At 38.4% G+C, this 21,245-nt stretch overlaps 1 protein-coding gene across 4 annotated transcripts; it reads left to right on the top strand.

The window, feature by feature from the left end:
• The first annotated feature begins 552 nt into the window (after nucleotides 1-552).
• LOC115591542 (phosphatidylinositol 3-kinase regulatory subunit gamma-like) lies at nucleotides 553-20,567 on the top strand. 4 transcript variants are annotated; one of them, XM_030433625.1, is made up of 12 exons: nucleotides 553-1,156; nucleotides 4,275-5,016; nucleotides 7,381-7,521; nucleotides 8,349-8,454; nucleotides 8,560-8,658; nucleotides 9,824-10,004; nucleotides 10,286-10,411; nucleotides 10,493-10,635; nucleotides 10,773-10,949; nucleotides 12,411-12,482; nucleotides 12,859-13,020; nucleotides 13,488-20,567. In XM_030433625.1, exons 2-12 carry the CDS (start codon nucleotides 4,779-4,781, stop codon nucleotides 13,675-13,677), a joined length of 1,635 nt encoding a protein of 544 aa, XP_030289485.1. In that variant the 5' UTR covers nucleotides 553-1,156; nucleotides 4,275-4,778; the 3' UTR covers nucleotides 13,678-20,567. The 4 variants fall into 4 exon arrangements, with proteins under 4 accessions (XP_030289485.1, XP_030289484.1, XP_030289482.1 ...); XM_030433624.1 differs by having other exon boundaries at nucleotides 7,369-7,521; nucleotides 10,289-10,411; XM_030433622.1 differs by having other exon boundaries at nucleotides 7,369-7,521.
• Nucleotides 20,568-21,245: the final 678 nt, after the last annotated feature.

Below are 21,245 nucleotides of genomic sequence, written 5' to 3'. Positions count from 1 at the left end.
TTTCATGAGCTAAATTTCACCCAAATAACAAAAACTATTTCACAGGCTGCATGTCCAGAAAAACAAAATGCAGAGAAATCACAACATGCATTGGAATTTCATGAATATCAGAAACCCGAACCGAAAGATGAATCTGTTTTCTCCATCTCTGTCCGTTCGTAACTCTACTGGCTGGGATATCATGGAGGCAGTTGTGATGGTGGTGTTGGTGGTGGTGGTGGGGGGCTGTGTCTGCGGTTTTGTCTACAGTGGCGTAACATTTTTTTTTAACCAGTTACTTCCACACCACTTCTTTCATTATGCTGATCTGTGAAGTGGAACGTAACGCTGGCGGAGTTGAGAGGTCAGGGGCTCCCGCTGCCTAGATACATACAGTCTAATATTAGAACATTTCCTTGATTTGTTAGCAGCATCTCTGCTGACTCCCGAGCACATGGCAACAGGCCGGCCAATCAGATTTCAGGAGACCACTAAGCCCCCTGCTCTGTATAGCAACAGTGGCATCCTTCCCTTATTTATTTATATAAGAGTTTTTTTTCCCACCGACTCATTCTCATGCCTCTGTCCCCCCACTGTGCAGCAACACTGAGCTCTCAAACTGTGAAAAAGAGTTACGGTGCGAAGAGTAGTGCTGCTCTTTTACTTTTGCTTTTCCTTCACCTGCTTAAGCTCTTAAATCTACATCATTTTCATGGATTTTTTTCATACTTAAATATGTTTTTATAGATTTGTTTTATACTGCACTCCAAAGATGACTGGAGTTATTTTTTTTTTTGCTTGAACATTGCATGTGAAAGTCAAAACAAAGTGGAAATTGTCTTGGAAAAGCTTTATTTTTTCATGAAGACATGACGTGTATCGAAGCTGAACAGAGGAAATACCCGCAGGAATGGCATCGTGGGAAAATGTGGCACTCGAAGGGGACGGACAACCACCAAATTGAGAGGATCTTTAAAAGATGGAGGACACAGGGGGAGAGACAGTACGGGATAGGAGGAGTGGGGGGGTGGAGGGACACAGGATGGCGTGAGGACCAAGGCCTGTGGTTGGTTTGATCTGAGCCACGTGTGCGTCCAGCCACGTCTCCTCACCGCTTCATGGATGTCGATGAAACGTTGGCTTCCCCCTTCCGCCGGTCCCTTCTGTCTTGGCCCAGGTAGGTGCGTACTGTCCCGTCCTGCTGAGTTTCCTGATGATGTTTAATTTTTTCAGGCTGTTATCTACATCAGAAGTTGCCATTTTGAAAGTTCTGTGCATGTTCAGCCTTCATGTCTCTTCGTCATTACAAGCTTAGGTATGGGACGATGGAAAGCTTAAAGGCGTTGGGGAAATATGGCGTACATCAGCCGTCCTGTTTTTGGGATGCAACGCTGATCGATAACAGAATACGAAGGAATTAACAAAAGCATGTTTACAGGATGGTCATCATTGGCAAAATAAATACTTTCAGCATTATCTGTTGTATAGTGGATTGACGATTTCAATTGCCAGGCACTCGTTGAAAGTATGTGACATTTTCAGCTGAGCGCTGCTGCTCAGTGCAACATACCTAATAAGATTTTTATGTTCCAACTTTGCTTTTCCTAATGAATCCACCATCCAATAACAGCAAACGTGCAGAGCAGAGCAAACACCATTGACTTTGTTTGTATCATTAAAACACAACCTAGTTTGGAACGATACTTCAATCTTTTTTTTACAGTTTTTTTACTTTTTTTAAAAAAATACAAACATCAATAGCAGCGTTAATTGAGACCAAAAATTTTATAAATGAGTTGAGATGACGGATAACCTAGCTGTGTCGTCCAATGGGTACTGGAAGTTTTTTGGTTTTTTAGGACACACGTATTTAAACATGACAACATAGGCTTAACAGATAAAGATCGTAGGACTTTGTTTTAAATTGTTTATTATTTCATTTCACCTTAACAAGAACTGGACACAATGTTCTGTGAACATCGAGCCGTGAAGAATTCATGGCTGCGTACCATTCATCAAAGTATTTTAATGCCGACGCCATTTCCAATGCCTCGACTTTTGGTCTGCAGTGTTGCATCACTCACTAAATTTTGATACAACCGCTTTGTTTATAGAAACAGAACGCAACACCAACTATAATCAGTATTTTTAAACATTTCAATACCTCTGGCATTTTAGATTAACACTGAAAGTATAAAGTTGTCCAGATTTAGAAGTAAAAAAGTCAGTTGGTGAAACTAAAAGAGATTACGTGTTTTTTTTCTATTTCGGTTGAGTGATCCAGCTACCATCCATGAACTGTTTTTCTGTTTCCTTATCCATGGAGATAGGATCAGATCATTTGTGTTTACAAAAAAAATGTGATCTTTCATCACAATACATTTTTATATAGTTTCCTCTTGTAAAGCAGCTTGATGATACCCCTACTTCACATCCGCTCAATAGGATATCATAATGTAAAGGGTATAGGAGGATAATAAACCGCTGACTTATCCCAAATGCTTAGGAGAGGAAGATTTATCCACAGTCCTCCTAAATGTGTTACCATGTAATGGCAGGGTTTCATGATATAACCACACAGTCATTATATAAAAATTTTTTTAAACAGACTTCTCAAAAAGGTCAAATCCCATGAAATCCATGTAATCATAAAAGGTAGTATCCCACACTCTCTTGGACTTGACATGACTTTTTTTCCTCTACATTCAAGGGCAACACTCAAAATTAATGTGTTCAGGGAAAGATATGCTTGAGGCTTCTTGTGAGAGAATTTATTTTAGTGGGGATCATCACTACATGGTGAGGATGGTAAATGTTGATACTGAGACAAATCAGGTCAAGTGCTGAAGCAACATTATTTTGATGTTACACTGAATCTGCTTAAACATGATTCCAGTTTTTCTGTCAGAGCAGATCTTGTCTTGCAGATAGCAGAAACTTCATTCCCAAATTAACCTTGCATTTAATAAAAATATTTACTGAGACTTGTTGTGCCACAGCTATTTGCTCTGATAGATGACTGTATTGGGAATTCCTTACAAGTTGGACCAAAAACAAAAAAACACAGAATGATCATGATGATGGTCCTCAAACATGGTACAGTATGTGTCATTTTACATATAAGATTAGAGGTGCAAATTAATCAAAATATTAATGAAATCCGAATGTTGTCAAGTGCAACACTCAATTCATTGGAGCTGTAATTTCTTGATTAAGGTCAAATGTGTCAAAACATGCCTTTACAAATGAAGCATTGTGGTCCCGCAGAGTTGCCATGTATTCTCCAGATGTAAGCAATAAGAGGACATGTTTGTTTGGTGTACACTCCATCAAAAATCGCATCATCATCATTTTCATATTTTTCAGTGAAATGAATCTCGACTTGTATCATAATATCTGTTAAAATAATCCCAATGTGATTTTGATGTGAAGGCCCAATTTGTGAGGTCGTTTGTTGAGTCTCATTCCCAACTCGTCAAACACTGTTAGTTTCAGGAAGTAGGTCAGGCTATCAACCAAAAGTGGCAGTATTTGACAAGTTTGGACTAAGATTCAACAATCAACCATATTACAAACTGGACCTTTAAATATATTTTTCAGCCCTAACATAGATGTATATTGTTCCTGGCAAATCAATTGCCAATTAACATAATATATAATCAGTTCAAATATTCTTGAGCATCAGCATTCTGGGCAGCAAGTCTGGACCATGAAGGGTTAAAAGGTAAGGGTTTCAACTGTCCTGAATAAAAAAATAACAGCCGTGTATCAGCACAGGGGAGAAAGTTTTCAAACAGTGCATATTGGGGCTGCACAATATTGGAAAAAATTGACATTGCAATATTTTGATTTTCTCCAACATATATCAAAATAGAGGAATTTTCATTGATAAAATTGATTTGGTAATTATCAATCATAGGCCCTGCTTTGTTTGATAAATTGATCAATAATGATCAATGAATGTCTCTCACAAGCAACCATCTCCCATGTTTCCAAGAAAATCATCTAATATTAGACTGACTATTCTTATAGATCAGTCATGGAAAATGAGAACTGTGCACATATTTAATTTTGAATCACAAAGACAAAAAAGGCACGATATGTGTTTGAATTACTTGATATTACAATGTGACTACTGCGCACACATGGAAACATCGATGCTGAAACGTTTCTGTGCAGCCCTAGTGCAGACGCTTTACACCATTATATGGCTAGATGTTTGCATGCACAAAAAGTGCATATTTTCCCCATTTCTGTGGTACTGAATCTGAAACTTTGTGCCTCTTTTGTTTTAGGTTTTCTGATATGAAATGAAGCATGAGTCCGTGAAGAAAACAATCCGAAAGTCGTGCTCCAGTTTGTCGCTCTCCAGTGGGTTTACAGCTCAATAACTAGTGTCAAGGCATCTATGAAGGAGGCACTCAGCTGTTCAGTAACCAACTGTGGTTGTTCTGGGTAGCTCCCAGGTATGAAGCCCTTTAAGCAAATGACTGTGAAGCAGAAAAGTGCTCGACTATAGAGAATTCCAACTGAGTACATAGTAAAAACTCAGGATTTATTGGCAATGTCATCGCTCTGCTCTGTGATGAGGTTAAACCGGGGCTTCAGGTTGAGGAACATGCTCTACCTCCAAAACACAGGGCAACCTTGAACCTGCACCGTCACCCTCTCTATCCTCAGCCATGAGTATAACAATAAGCTGATAGTATGTGATCATCAGCACCGTGGAACCAACCATCCTGCTGCTTCAGCACCTTAACAAAACTTAGGAGGAGGACAATTCAGTCAACGTTGTGAAAATGGCAGAAGAGGGTTTCGAGCTCAGCGCGGAGGACAACGATCACCCAACGTCATCACTCGCATGCCTCCATCTCAGGGACGAGGCTGTGGTCATCAACGAGGGCACCAACCATATGGTGGATAATCCTGAGCCCCAATCTGTATTTCCTGTGATGATGTCATCACCGCTTAACCAATCACGACAGCAGATGGACATATCCATGGCTACTAGGCCTGAGCCTTCACCAGCAGTTCAAGGTAAGATAAAAGGTGCAATACGATGCAATACGAATCATTTTTAAGCAGTGATACTGATATTTTGATTATAACACTAATTCTGATGCATTTCATCATTATAATAAACAGTTGAAAATGATGATGCAGAAACATTCTCACAGAGGTGCTGGCTTTGTGTCACTTCATCCTTTTTTGTGCAAAACATTTTCAAACCAAACTACTGTTTAGTTTTCAGACAGGCTGAATGCTGCAAATGAATCTGATGTTAATATATCCAACACAATATGCGTAACTGCTGTGATCGATGGCATTTACTTATATATTTCAGTCATCCAGGGCTTAGTGAGAAAAAGCCCTAGCCGTTGACCAGCAGTTAGAACCATTTCAAGGGCTGGATTCTCATTTAATTCTCATGAAAGATGGAGCATGTATGAAAATAATATAGTTCTTTGTTTTTAAAACAAAAAGAAAAAAGGAGATACAATTACTGCGCACATAATAAATTAATTATTAAGTCCACTCAAATGCAGCAGAAGCATTGCCGTCAGACACATCCAGTCCGCACAAAATTAAAACTTTGTAGAATCCAGTTAAGACGTCCAGCAGTTTGAATTTGTGACTTTGGTACGTTTTTAAATAAATTAAGTGAATATAAGGCATTACATTGCTTTCATACTGTAAAGTTGAAGTTGTTCACAGACTGTCACAAGTCTGCTATGCATCTTCTGCTGGCACCATTGCCATTGGAATAGTAACGGAGGCTGTTGATTTCTCAGAAACACGGTCAAACCTTTTTTAATTAATGGTTACAAAAGAAGACTACAGGAGACTATTATACTGTTATTGACGATTGCTTTTATGATTATGATGAATCTGCTAGTTACTATCAATTTGTATATTAATCACTTAGTGTTTTAAATATTAGATGCCATCAAATGCAGCATCTTCAAAAAAATATTCAATTTATTATGAAAAATACAAAGAAAAGCAAATACAATTGAGACGTTAGGTCTATGTAATGTTTAAACTGCTACAGTGGCACTCAGTAGAGCGCATACCTCCACCAAGGCCCAACTTTCACCTTTAATTGAATCAAGCATTACCACTGTTGTTCCATTTCTGAATCCCCATTATTTCAACTGCACATTGTAGGCAGCTGCAGGTTTCTATCCCTATTTGATACCTGTAGAGACTGAAGAAAAGCCACTCTTCATGAAAAAGTATTTAAAACCCCTATTAGAATCTGCATCAAATTGTATTCACTCATAGATGCAAGCTACATTATATGCCTAATGTTAACAAAGTCTATTCAGAGACCCATCCTCTGTCCAAGCTTTGAGGAAATGCTGCCTGTTGACAAACCAACAAACCGACAAACTAACTAACAGACAGACACAGCTGAAAACATAAACTCCTTGGCAGAGGTATTAAGTAAAATATTGCAATATTTGCCAATATTATTTGTGATGAGAAACAATTGATCAGCAAACTGTTTCTGCTCTAGACAACAATATTTTCATAAACTCAAAGATAAATGGTAACAGTTAGGATCACATGGGTTAAGGGCTTGGTGAGTTGAATGATTCACCTTCAAACAAGATTTATTGCAGCTTTTATTAGGTTTTTCTACCAGGCAAGTTTTGACAGAGCTTCAATGTTTGTGGGACCTGGGTTAATGAGTTTACGCCCTTTCTAATTTTACAACAGCATACATATGATTCCACATGCAGTGCTGTCTGCTGCAGCGATTTAATGCATCTCCAGGCATGCCATCACAAGTGCTGAAGGGATGATTTACCTCAACTGCTAACAGTACGCCCCACACAACACCCATAAAAAGGCATATTTGTGTATAGCCACATACTGGTAAAAACAACAACCTCACACATAAATGTAATGCTTTCAGGAAATGCCTGACAGGCAGGTTCACACCTTTCCCTGCCTCCCTAATGCCACATTAACACAAAGGGACAATAAACACAAACGGGGACAGTGGCATATCAGCTTGAGTCCTTCAGGCCCACATGGCATCTCGCTGTAGACAGCTGTTGTTTGTTAGGCGAGGCGGGCGAGGCGAGGCGAGGCGAGGCAAGGCGAGGTCGAGCACCAAGCAGCACTGACTCTGGCCGAGTGTGCCTGAGTGTTGAGGAGTGTCCGTTCTGGTATTTTAGGCAGTCAGACAGTGTCACCTGTCAGCAGACTAGTCTGGACAGAGTCTCCCACATGGTGCAAGACTAAGCAACACAAATGATATCTCCCTCTGGAGTCCTTGTCAGTGGGCCAGCAGTGTGTGCTGAACAGCCACAAAGTGCAGATAGCCACATACAGACTGGCCTGAACCGACATAAGGAGTAACACTGGGTCACTGTGCAGTTGATTTTGCAGAGTTCTTGGAGCCGGAGATGGGCCAAAATGACAGCGAGGCTCAGTCTCACACCCTGACAGCGTTCCTGCAGGACCCTTCCTCCCCTGTTGATCCTGATGATGTGTTCCCTGCCCTGAGAACCAACATTGCAAAGGAAGGAGGTACTCTCCACCATCTCTTTGTTCTGCTTGTAAGATGTAAAACAGAGCTTTTGTAGCATTTTTAAATTGCTTTTAGTGTGAGCAATACAAGTTAGTATTGTCATGATACCGGAAATTCTTACTTTGATACAATATCTTAAAAAATATTTATATTCTGCACATCTTAGATTTGTATTAAAAGATAAATAACAAGGCTATGACATGATGACCTATAACTGTTCTTTTCTCTGTAGCAGTAAACAGCTATAGAGACTTAAGTAAACATGAACTTTTTTTTCCCTCTTAGATTAGGCCTTTAGAAATACTGTGCGTGTTAAGCAAAGGGCAGCTGGTAAAAATGCATCAATACTTCAGAAAATGTGTATTGAAACTGTTTCAGATATTCAGAATCAATACATAATTATATTTTGATATTGTTGGCAACACTAATACAAACATCCCTCATATTTGTACCTCAATTGCTTGTTTTGTAATTTTATAAATCAAAACTTGATTGCTGGGTACATGCTGTTGATCGATAGAAAGATGATGCTATGTAATGAGTTTAAAAAGGAAGGAGAATATGATGAATCATCTTTTATGGATGTCGTTTTTCATACTGAAAATTGGAACAAAGCAACAGGGATTTTTGACACAGAAAGAAAGCCCAGATATATAAATTCAATTCTGTTCAATTCAGAACATGCATGGTTTTATTCATAACAATAACAGTGAGAATAACAACAAAAAACTATATAAAATAATGCTTGGTAATCCTGCTAATCTCTTTATTTTTGTGTTTATAATTCTATGTTCATAACCAAAAGTTCTAATCCCTTTATGGTCAGAACTTCAACCGAAGAACAACATAACCAAAGCGATGGCAGCATGTGACCCTGGCTCTGATGACAACCATTTGTCTGAGGCAGAGTGGTACTGGGGAAATATCTCGAGGTAATAATACTGTCATAGTACGTGTTGATGGTTTGATATGAATTGCTTTTCCTAAAACTCCTACATGACCTGTTTAAAACCATAGTGTGTTTCGTTACTGTCCAGAGAGGAAGTAAATGAGATGATGAGAAACACTCCTGATGGCACATTCCTAGTCCGAGATGCTTCCAGTAAGGTTAAGGGAGAATACACCCTCACACTAAGGTAACTACTTTTAAAGTCTATTTTGTGACAAGTACACAAAATGTATGTACAGTTTTCATGTTGGTTTTTCACAACTCATAAAGTATTCTTGTCCTTTGAGCTGCTGATAACATAATAATTATCAGTAATCTGTATGGAAAGGGTATGATCGACCCAACTTGCATTCATGTGGTCAGAGATCAGTTAATAGTTCCTGGTTTCAAAGTCTTAATTTAGTTTTACTGGTTTTAAAAAGGTAACTTTATACATGCCCTGGTTTCTGGCCAATTCCGGCTGAATAAGGGCAGTCTGGTTTCTGATTCAAAGCTTTGTTGATGAGCATTTGGCGCAGACACCAGCGGTCAGCAACATAACACCCTCCTGTCTACAGACGGTGTGTTTCAGTCGTGTTTTTCCAGTCACCCATCTCACATTTGTCTGAAGGAAGGGACACGCTCCAACTTCAGTCAACGCTGTCTACGCAGTCTTCTTTAAACTTGGCACCTGCTTTATACGCATGTCTACAACCCAAAGCTCCTATTAGGTTTTAAGGCTATATATTTTGAGTGTCCACTGCGCTGTTGATTCTAAAACGCTTCCTTTCTGAGAGCACAATAAGACTGTTGTTGAACAGACAGAAAGTAGAAAAGTAGAAAAAAGTAGAAAAGGTGTTAATTTGGATTATGAGCCGATACTGTGTTGGATTGATATTAGCAACCAGGTAGAGGTCTGTGTGTGGTTGGTTGTTAAAGATAAAACATTTACATCAGTGGGTTAAGCCCCATAAGAAATGAGTCCCTTACTTCCATATCTGAAATTCATCCCACACTAATCCCACAAATTTGATGCTGACCGGCTGCTCCTGTCTTACTCTGCGAGTAAAAATATCTCACACCAGCAACACTTGTGCTAGAGTTCTGCAGGGCCCACAAAGTTTTTGGATCACACACCAGGCATGTGAAATGTCCACTTGTCAAAGTATTTAACTTAAAAGGAATCCAAAGTATTTGTGATGCTCCAATTTGTTTCTTCTTTTATTCTAAAGGGGAAAACAATCTTACTGTTACTTGCTTCACAATCAGATATTCAATTTTATTTAAATGGAGAATGGGAGGTGTTAAGAGAGGGGTATCTTTTACTTTGTGCTTCAATGGGAGTATTGGCACTTATACTCTCACTTTTGCAGAAAAGACGGCTCCAATAGACTGATAAAGATCTTCCATCAAGAAGGGAAGTATGGTTTCTCTGAGCCACTGGGCTTTCCCTCTATGGTGGACCTGATTCAGTATTACCAGAACAAGTCATTGGCCCAGTACAACTCTAAACTGGACACACGGTTACTCTACCCCATATCAAGATACCAGCAGGTGGGTTTATGAGGCCTTGAGCTGTGAATCTGCTATTATTACAACAATAATTCTGCACTGTTTTTATTTATTTACTTGCCTGCATTAGAACTGCAGGCAATTGTATTTGCAGTTCATTTCAAAGATGCTTTTAATTCTAATTTCTCTTCTAGTGTAAATAAAATGATTAATGTCACATTCTGAAACATTTTGCTGGGGTTATTTAGATCAGACTAACTGCATTGCAGGAGTTTTAAAAATTGACCTGGTCCTAAATATCTTTTACATTCTTGTCTGTAAAGCAGCAGGTTGTGATGGAAGTTGACATCGATGCAGTTGGACAGCAGCTGAGGATATTCCAGGATCAATACAAAGAGAAGAGCAAAGAATATGACCATCTGTATGAGATGTTTAACCAAACTGCCCAGGTACAACAGCATCCTAATCACTGAGACTCACAACAACAGCCTTGACATTTAAAGTAAAGATCTGTTTCCTCTCCTCTCCAGGAACTGCAGAGCAAGCGGACAGCCATAGAAGCTTTCAGTGAAATCATTCGGATCTTTGAGGAGGAGTGTGAAACTCAAGAACGCTACAGCAAAGAGTACATCGACATGTTTCTCACAATAGACAGCAGTAAAGAGACTGACAAGTATGCTTCCTATGCCAACCCCGTCTTCTGACTCCAAAATGTCCCTTTGTGTATTTCACAATGAAAAAAAAAAAATCATGCTCTCAACAAGCTAGCAGAAATCTTTACGGAAGTTGTTCCTCGTCTTCCTCCTCCAGGATACAAAGCAATTCGGGCGAGCTACACACGAGAGTGGAGGAGATCCACAGCAGCAAGAAGAAATTGGAGGAGGAGTTGAGAACGAAGGCTCTGGCTCACATGGAGGTTGACAAAAAAATTAACAGCATGAAGCCCGACCTTGTGCAGCTCAGGAAGATCAGAGATCAATACCTGCTGTAAGTTCAACCCTTTAGCAAATGATTATGACCTAGACTTTATATTGATGGAGAAAAGATTCCGGTTGTTTACTGGCCTGTGATTTCATGTTTGCGCCTAAAATAGTCCTTTCTACTATCTATATTGAAATGTATATCAAGAACATGGGCGAGAGGCACCCATAGAAATAAAAAAAAATAAAAATAGTCAGAATAAATCAAATATGAGATAAAGTGACCATACTTTTCTGTATCAAGCAGGTACATCAGTCGTCATCATTATCACACAAATCTGTCTGCATATCAGGTGGCCCCACATATGGTCCCAAACCCCAGTGCAAATTATGTGTGTTAACATAACTCTGTTTGGTTAGCTGACAAGCTAACATGAGATGAAATCCATCTGAGATATCACTGATAAAATGTTTCATTCAGAACAGTGTCACATACCAATGACACAGCTGAGTTGTAAACATAGAAAAAGCAATCAGCTGTTCTCATTGCACTCATTGCCACAGCTGTGGATCTCCAGTATGCTCAGTATGGGGGGGTTCAGTATGACCCTGATGGGAAGAGATGACTCCTACTCATTTCTTTCTTCAGTGAATTCAAAGAAGCAGATGTAGCCTGTTCATGTTCTGACTGTGACTGAAAAGTTTATACTTTCAGCCTTGAGTCTTTTCGCAGACAGGTGCTGATAAAGTCTGATGACATTATTAGTATACATTACCAACTCTTGAGGTAGGAAAATTCAACTTTCTCTGGATGGTGCCCCATAGATGTCTTGTGGAAATACAAGTACACCACAATCAAAACACTACACTGGACACTATTATAAACTGCCTTTTTTGAAGCTCTCTTGTCTTGTAAGAACTGCCTGCTGTCTCATCTTCAGGATTATATTTAATATAACAAAAAGAGAACTGATAAGGCACTAGGAGCGACATTGCCATGATATCGGATGTCCAAATCAGTTTTAGAATGTTTTTTTTTGTTGTAAATGGTAAATGGTCTGCATTTTTATAGCGCTTTTCCAGTCTAACGACAGCTCAAAGCGCTGTGCAATACTTGCCACATTCACCCATTCACACACACATTCATACACTGATGACAGAGGCTGCCATGCAAGGCGCCAACTGCTCATCAGGAGCAGCAATTTGGGGTTCAGTATCTTGCTCAAGGACACTTCGACATGCAACTAGGGGGAGCCGGGATTCGAACTGGTGACCTTCCGATCACTAGACGACCCGCTCTACCTGGCTCAGTACACGTAACATCGGCAACAGCAAATAAGAGACAAAGACTGGTAAATAAACAGGAAACAGAACTCTATGGCATTTAATTAGATATTAAGATTCACAGGTAATTCTCATTGAAGCTTCGAGGCCCAACATATTGTATGGTTGAGTCCCATAGGGTACATCTTCCAGAATTATTTGCACATACTGCAGCCCGTTTTACTAAGTTTTGCTTATGTTTCAGCTGGCTCACCCAGCAAGGCACTAGACAGAGCCAGATTAATGACTGGCTGGGCATCAGGAACGAAGAGGAAGAGTGAGTATCTTCATCAATCCAGGTCAACTGAGCTTATAGATTTTAAATCAAACAAACTTTTTTTTTTCTTTTTCACATCATACAATCTGCCACTCACTAGAACCTGAATCATGTTTCTACCTTAATATACATGTAAATGTTTTTAAATATCCATACCATGAACCATAGAGTATGTCAGCGGAGAATATACACAGCACACAAACGTGTTTCAACAATACATATTACAAAATGGCCTAAATGCATCTGTGCAACAGTGTTGGACACTCTTCTGTTGGTAAGATCAATTGGCACAAGTCAGTTCTGATAGCTGTAATAGGTGTGTGATGTTTATATTTCCTACCTAATCTAACTCTTCAACCTCCATATCATTCCTTAGCCCATACACCCTGGCAGATGTTACCCACCAGGAGGAGAGGAGCTGGTATGTTGGCGGTATGAGACGAAAGGAGGCCGAGGAGCTGTTAAAGGGGAAGAGGGACGGGACCTTTCTCATCAGAGACAGCCAGACCCAGAAAGGCTCCTTTGCCTGCTCTGTTGTGTGAGTAGCTATATTCCACTTAACATCTTTTAGGAATTCATAATTCATTTAATTAGGGCTCCTGACTTTTTCATTTAGGTACACCAGCACATAATTTAAGTACAATCAATAAAACATTAAATTCAATTTAACAAATTATGTGCATGTTAATAGGGAAACTCATAATAATAATTCCAACAAAGTTCAGACCCAGAGAAATCCATGAGTGTACTCAAGTTAACGGTGCATTTCAATAGCTCGCTGCAAACAAGACTACATTTAAGGTGAATAAAACATGATAAAAAATAAAATAATAATAAAACATGATCTCATTCAGCCATGCACACGTGCTGCTCACGTGCTGCTCATGCAGGCAGTACGTTCAGCCGGTTACAGAACATTAACACCTGAAATCTACCCTACAATCATCCATATTATTATCACGTGTTGTGTTGTCCATAGAAAGTGACAAATTTCCTCTCATGCAGTGTGGATGGGGAGGTGAAGCACTGCGTGATCTACAGGACGTCCACAGGTTATGGCTTTGCTGAGCCCTACAACCTGTACTCATCTCTGAGAGAGCTGGTCCTCCACTATCGACACACATCCCTGATCCAGCACAACCAGCAGCTGAATGTAACCCTGGCCTGGCCCGCTCTCAGCCAGCAGCCCAGCTGAGACACACCAGCATGCCACCCTGATGGCACTTTCCCAAAGCTTCACTGTATTAGCACTGAGGACGCACCAATATGGACACAGTTACCACCAGGCTCTAACAGAGCACCGGTTAGTGTTGTCACCATACAAGAAAAACAATGCTCACATTTGGATGTCTAAAAATCCTACACTGGTAGGAACTTTCCTGAGTAACAATCACTGAAATTGCTTAGTAAAATTACCTACAATAGTAGTTTCTAGCATCAGCCAGACAGCGGTTATCTTCTAATCTACTTTCTTTATTAAAGCTATTATGACAAAATCCTATTCACTCGCCATTTGCACAAACAGCTTGCACAACAAAATTTGGATTAAGTACTTGGCATTTACAGCATTCAACGTTGAATTAAATCTTTCGCAGCAGTACTGAAGTAGTACTGACAACACTAGTACTGGTATCAGTGAGTTTTTCAAATTAATGGAAGTTATACACTATTCCAGACACTACATGTTTCAGTACTTTTTTCCTGAAAGGCAAGCACAAGAAATTCAAGAAAATAAAGTTTCACTGTTAAGTTACAGTCAAAGACATTCTAGCCTTCTCTTAAATATTTCAAAACAATTTTATCCAACAATCCAAATGAATGCTCCATATTGTGCTGTACCTGATGTCAGACATTATGTAGTACTCCAAGTCTAATTAACTTAGGAATTTGTTCAATCACTCCACCTGTATATTTCTTAAATTAATATGTAATCAGTGCAGTTGCAGTGTTTAGGTGCTTCTGGGAAACTGAGCTCAGGATGGGACTCTGTACTACCCAGCAGCACATATGCATTATGGGTAGTAGAGACACAAAAGCACTTTATCCAAAACAAGACACACACAGACACAGAGATGGAAACTGTGCAGCGAAATACTGACTTCACATATGATGTTGCAGGTTTAGAAAAAGGTGAAAATATTTATTTTAGCGATCAGGAATATAAAAGTTATTTTCTTACTGACATCAGTGTTCACTCAGTGGTAATTTAACTCATGTCCAGTCTTCATTCTGCACATTTATCTTCAGGACATAAAAAATGTGTAAATTCTACCTCTGGGGTGTATTTATGCTTTACAGCATTGCCATTATAGCAACTTTATTCAACATTATTGTGATGGCAGATGTTGACTTTGTTTGTAGAAAACTTGGACAATCACTGTAACGTTTGAGGAATCTTTGAGTTGCTTTTAGTTCACTCGTTAATATCTCAAGTGTTAGTTAAAGCATATGAGCGTGTATTTACTGTGAAGTAGCACAAGGCAAATACTGAAAGCATTTCTGTGTGTCATGTACATACAAATCTCCCAAAAAAAGCACAGTTACTTAGGTGTATGTGAGATTTCTAGTCTGGTTCAGATCGGTCTTTGACGAGTCAGACAGGTGTTTGTAATGATTCCGTTTTGTTCTTGGGATTCTGGTTGGACTCAGTGATCCAAGAGCTTTGATAAAACCCTGGATTTGTAGTAGTAGTCAGATTTCGGGTTCTGGTTGAAAAGTGCCCTTAAGTGTTCTTGTTCCAGACAGTATAATTTCATTTGTGTTACCCTCAGGACAGGTGTCTCATCCCATACATAAGACAATAATTTAACCAAACAGTGATGTTGTGTCTAGCTGAACACAAGGCAACAACAGTACACATACCCTGAAGTACAATGAGAGTATTATATGGTTGCTTTCATATATCTCACTGCTTTTGAGCGTCAGATTTAAATCATTATATTTAATCATTTTGTAAAAGTGAGTGTCAAACTAAACGTATTCCCCCTGCAGTTGCCAACTGAATTTACATCACACTTGGTATGAGAAGTTGCTGACATGGCCAATATAATCATTGTTTCGAATGTTTGTACTTCAAACTAGGGATGTCCCGAGCTGATCTGCAGGATTGGGATCAGGGCCGATATGGGCATTTTGCCACTGATCGGGATCGGCAATTTTGAACGTGGACCCAAGGCCGATTTCTTTTTTTAGGGCAGATCACAATTTGTGGCAGAACTCAGAAGCGCACGTAACGGCAGACCTGTGGATAAAATGTCTTCAGTGTGGAAATAACTTAAATTAGAAAGTGAAAGCAGTCCAGCAGCGACATGTAACATCTGCAATACAACCGTTTCGCGAAGGGGTAACAAACGAGCTGCATTTAATACTACTCATTTGGTATGATAAAATATTACAGAGAAAGTAATTAAATTAATCGCTCTGGATAACCAGCTTATTTTCGTGGTACAGGATCAGGGTTTTCTTCGTTATCTGGAGTTTTGAATCCACAGTATGTCCTACGATCTCGGCATTCCATTTAATTTATTCCACTTTCGAGTTACAATGTGCCGGTATGTGCACAAGTTTCTTGGGTTTCACAGACTCATCTGTTAACACGAGGCAGATGGTAGTCCAATGTTGCAATAGTATCTATGCAGAATAAGAAAGAGCCATTTGAAAGTATATACTTTGTTTAAAAAAAAAAAAAAAAAAAAAAACTATTACGGAGCAGCTTGGATGCAGATTTTTTTTCTTAATGCAGTATTATCCAGGACAGTATTAGTTAAGGCTAAGTATCGGATCCGGACTCGGTATCGTCAGATACTAGGCCTAAGTATTAAAGGACTTTGATCGGGATCGGTGTAAAAAAAAAAAAACCTGATCGGGACATCCCTACTACAAACTAATCAGAAAAAAAGAGATAGATAGATGCTACATTTTAGCCCAAACTTAAAGAGTATAGCTGGGAACTGGATAAATAAAGACAAACACTAAAAATTATGTCAGAATTATACATAGTATTAAAAAAAAATATTGTTACTTCAACTTCGTCACATTAAGACTTATGATTGACCAAAGAGGTGTAAAATTATTAACATGACTGCTTGAATTATGCAGCCATTGTAGCTAGTTTTGCTGGCAAATGAGCTACCAGCTAACAAGCTGTGATTCCAGCTATAGTGGACCAAACAAGAGTATATTACCATAAAATGTGAAAAAGAAAATTATGATATTTCATTTCACCTTCTGTGTTAGGTCAATCAAAATGGTTTTGGAAAATTACATCTATAATGATGAAGATCATTTTGAAATTAAAATTGTTTACATTTCTGCCTGGAGGGACTTACAGGGACTCCTTTGATAGTGCACTGTGTGTGCAGAAATGAAGTGGCGCTTGTGGGTTACAGTGATTCATTAAAAAAAAATGTATAGGGAAAAAAATACATTAGTGATTAAATATAGCCAGTATAGGTTGTCCATTCATTTGAAAAGCATTTATGAATCTTTGATTTTACATTTTGTCACTGGTTTGATTAAAAATTGTTCAGAGTTCAAGTATTTTTTCTGTTCGATGGGTCACCTAAAATGCACTTCAGTCTTTACGGTTATTATTACGCGTATATGTACACTTGAAATTATACGTTTATTGCCATTAATGGAGTTGGGAAAAATTGATCAAATTCCTACTCTGTGGCAGTGAAAAGCTGTAAATGTTTGATTTTGCATGCCACTGTTGTGTAAAGGATTACCTAGGTATTACATGTATTACTAATCACATTATGGACATCATGGCTGGGTACTGTTTTGATATCAGTTCTGGTACAATAAGTTCACCACCAGCTATAAAACATACGTTTTGTTACCCTTCTTTGATTTGGTTAGCTGTAATCTGTGATATACTCAAGTTTTTCTCTCATTTTTGTTGTGTTTTTGTTCTGTTATTTGCTTTGTCTCCATCATTGGTGCTAAGCACTCATTGCTGTAGTTTTCCTAAAACACACCTCTCCAAGGTCACCTGTCAGTCATGCAGTATGAGTGATACTGCATGGAAAAGCTTGTGGGGTTGTGATCTGTTGTAAACACAAAAGTCTGAGCTAAAGTATTGCACCTTAGTAACATGTCAGGTGTTAACTTGCACAGAATGTGGACACATTGTGCCACAACCACTAGATGGTGGTGCAAGCAGGACTTAACCTTTGTTAAGCCACTCCTTAAAGCAAAGAAGCAAATTTCGAAATTGTGATCAGCAGTTCATGCTGTTTTGTAATACTCAGTGCTTATGTTCAAGCAGTACTACACTTTGTGTATGTGTAGAAATGTGGACTCTTAAACAGTGGTGTAGTCTGAAGTAAAATAGAGGGAATACTGGTAAGGGACACGTCATTCATATCGACTGCTGAGCTTTCATATTTGTTAGTCTGGATTTACAGGATATTCTTTTAATCTGATTTCCTCTGTCATTTAAGATATCTGCATATTTTTTACTTTTTACACACTGAACAACTTAATCGGGTGTTAATTAAGTCCATAACTTGGAATTTACTATAAATGTGAATTTGAAAACAAACTGTACAAATCCCAGTTAATTATGTAGCAGGAATACAGAAAAAGCTTTTATGTGCACAAATATAAACTACACCACTGCTCTAGATTTAAAGCATAGCATTTGCACAGGTATCTCATATGAGGTGGAGATACTATGACTGTCTTCATGTACATACACCCTGTTACTGAAGCAGGTGGTCATGTGGTGCTGCTAACTCTGGACAAGTTGCTGATGAGATTGATATGTCATAGCACTAATAAAGCACTGATGAGTTTTTATGGTTTTTCAAAAAAAATTCCGTCTCTTTAATAGGCTGACCACTTAGTAGTAATTAATTCTGTAAAATCAGACATTTGTCACTGTGTGTGCACAATCTGGGTCTTTTTTCTGTTTTTACTGTCTCTTTTTGTAACCTTACCATTTTATCATTGTGCAAACTAAAATGAATTAGTGACATACTGAAAACACACTACAAAATGATCACTGTAGGAGAATAACTGGTGTCTCATATCATGAAATGTCTCATGAAGTACATGCAGATGCAATCATGTTAAGTTGTTCTCTGTCAATTTAATATTTATACTATAGGTTTCCAGGTGCTAGCTATCTTGGTAAGCTATTAGGTTAGCTTGCCGATCTTTCAACATCGTAAATGCCATGTTTATGAATAATGAGAGGAAAAATAAGTGATCCTGTTTTCTTTATTTTTTCTTTTTAGATCTTTATTTTTATAATCCTGTTTTCTTTATTCAAATTCACCAATTTGGTAGCATCTCACCAAGGAGGTTTCAAATCAATGAGATTTCAGATTTTTTTTGTGCTGGATACAGTGGTTTATGGCAAGGAAGATTGAGCCAGTCAAACTGGTGTTCGATGTTGACTTCAAATAATTAAGACCCAATTGGATGTCCTTAGGAAGGACTTCCAGTTTGGTTAATCAAGGCCATTAACCAGGGTTGCTGGAATTGATTGAAGATGGAATTGATTGATGAGCTTGATATGAAGAGAGGTAGAAAAGACTGATTGACACCTACGGTGTACATGTTGAAAGTTCTGTGGTGTAATGAAATAGGGATGGTTTTATCTGTAATAATGCTAGGTTTAATTTGTAAGGAAGTTAATTTCTAGATTCTGTAGGACTACAGGAAGTAGAGTGTCACAGGTAGAGAAGCAGAAGGTGGGGGTGTTAAAGCTGGGATTTCGGATAAACATGTAAAATGTTTGATACTGACACTGAGACCAGAGTGTGCAACTTGTCTTAGACCAATAATTAAGTTTCTTTTGTATGTTAAACCATGAAAACATGTTTTCCCAGCCTTAATGGTGTTATTTGACATGCATAATTGCCTGGGATGGATATCATAGGAATAATTAAGTAAAAAATGTTGGTACTGAATGTTCACAAACGCCTGCAGTGAATGCAATTTTGAGTATTTTCACAGAACTGGTCAAGATCAGTCTTCTGTGGTGAATAGTTGGTGATACAGTTCAATGCTTATGAATTGAATCAATGTCACGTTAGACATAGTTAAGTGAAGGAACTGGTAATGTGGGTAGAGTGAAGGTAAAGAGGGTTTAGTGTTGGAGACAGATAAAGTTAATAAGTTGGAACAGGGACAGTTAAGGTTAAGGTTTTGTGTGGTTATGTGTACAGTAAGAGGAGGGAAGTGGTATGTGCATTCACACTAGGGCTGCACAATTAATAGCAAAATAATCAAAATAATTCAAATGTGTCTCACAGTATTTTAATAAAATGTTGTAGTGCTGCAGAAATGCTCTGGCCTACAAAGCTTGTTCTCCAGATGTAATTAAACTTCTTTGCTTGGCAGAGACCTGAAGAAATGCCACATCATCAGGATTTTACTAGTTTTTCAATGAAAATGAAAACTGTCACAAAAATCGCAATATCTGTATTATTCGCAATGTGGCTTTTTGACCATATCGTGCAGCCTTAATTCAAACAGTCCTCGGCTGTCATTCTCCATCAACTCTCTTCCATGCCATAGACACTGTGGGATCTAGCAGTCAAATTTGTCAAACAGAAAACACAACATTTCGGGGGATCGGTTTGTTTTTAGGTGAGAAGATCATGAAGGTTTTCAAATGTTTGAAATCCAGTGAACTAATATATTTACACAGGTTTTGTTTCACTTTGAGATGTGCATATGATCAAATAGCTCGATTTGTCTCCGCATCACATAGTCAACATAGTACTTGTTGAAAATGATGTTTCTGTAACTTTGACTTTTAATTTCCCAATGTGGCTAATTGGCCTTGTCTTTCTGCTTTAATCTGAAGCATTTAGCTGCCCTTTGTGAATAGCCTGTTGCTGTGAGAAAATACTGTTATTGTAAATGTTCATTTACTGTACTGATTATGCAACATTCAACTTTTTGGAAATAGCTTGTGTTTTCTTTAGGAGTCATATCTGAGGAAAATTGATGGTTTCAAACATTTTTTTTGTTGGTGTGAAACCTGACTTGACCCACTTCAGAACATCATTGTTCATGTATGCACTTTCTGATCCCCAAATAAATTTGAGATGATGGTTAAATGAATAGCTGTGTGTATATTTTGATAACTTCAGGATTTCGACACACTCTGGCCTGGATTAACAACGTATATGCACACACATCACAAATACCATTTACTAATTACAAAATAAGCCTAGCGCAAAACTGCTAGATTACACACTACAGAGACTGGGGACACCATGTACTGTGCCACATGCTGTGGTTTACAAGCGCCAGTAAAACAAAGGAATATTTTTTTTCAGACATGATTTACTAATCGATTACTTATGATTTAACGACTATTTGAACAATGGAAAATCATTGCCCATCTATAGTTTGTAGTAGTAATACTCCCAGACCCCTCTCTTCATACGTGTATAACAGAGTTAGCAGATTATAAAATTGATGATTTGACATTTGACATGGATTTTTTGGGGATCTTCACAGATGGTTTAAAACCCATCTGGAACTGCTCTCAGAGCCCAAACCTGCAAAAGTGCATGAAGATAGTGAACCATATAAGAACCTTGCGGTCTTAGAACAAGTGTTGATATGAATCAGATTTTACATGGAACATGCTGGTACCTAAACTTCTATACAACTCATACAGTAGACAACAAAATAAAAATGAATGCACTAAAAATACAAAACCATGACTTCATTGTTATGCTTCCGAGTGTTTTGTCCCAAACTGACAGTCAGCCAATGTCATCCAGGAAAATG

This window comes from Sparus aurata, chromosome 11 (assembly GCF_900880675.1).
Source record: "Sparus aurata chromosome 11, fSpaAur1.1, whole genome shotgun sequence".
Lineage (NCBI taxonomy): Eukaryota > Metazoa > Chordata > Actinopteri > Spariformes > Sparidae > Sparus > Sparus aurata.
Note: the sequence above shows the minus strand (reverse complement) of the source record. Positions and strands in the feature narration are given on the sequence as shown.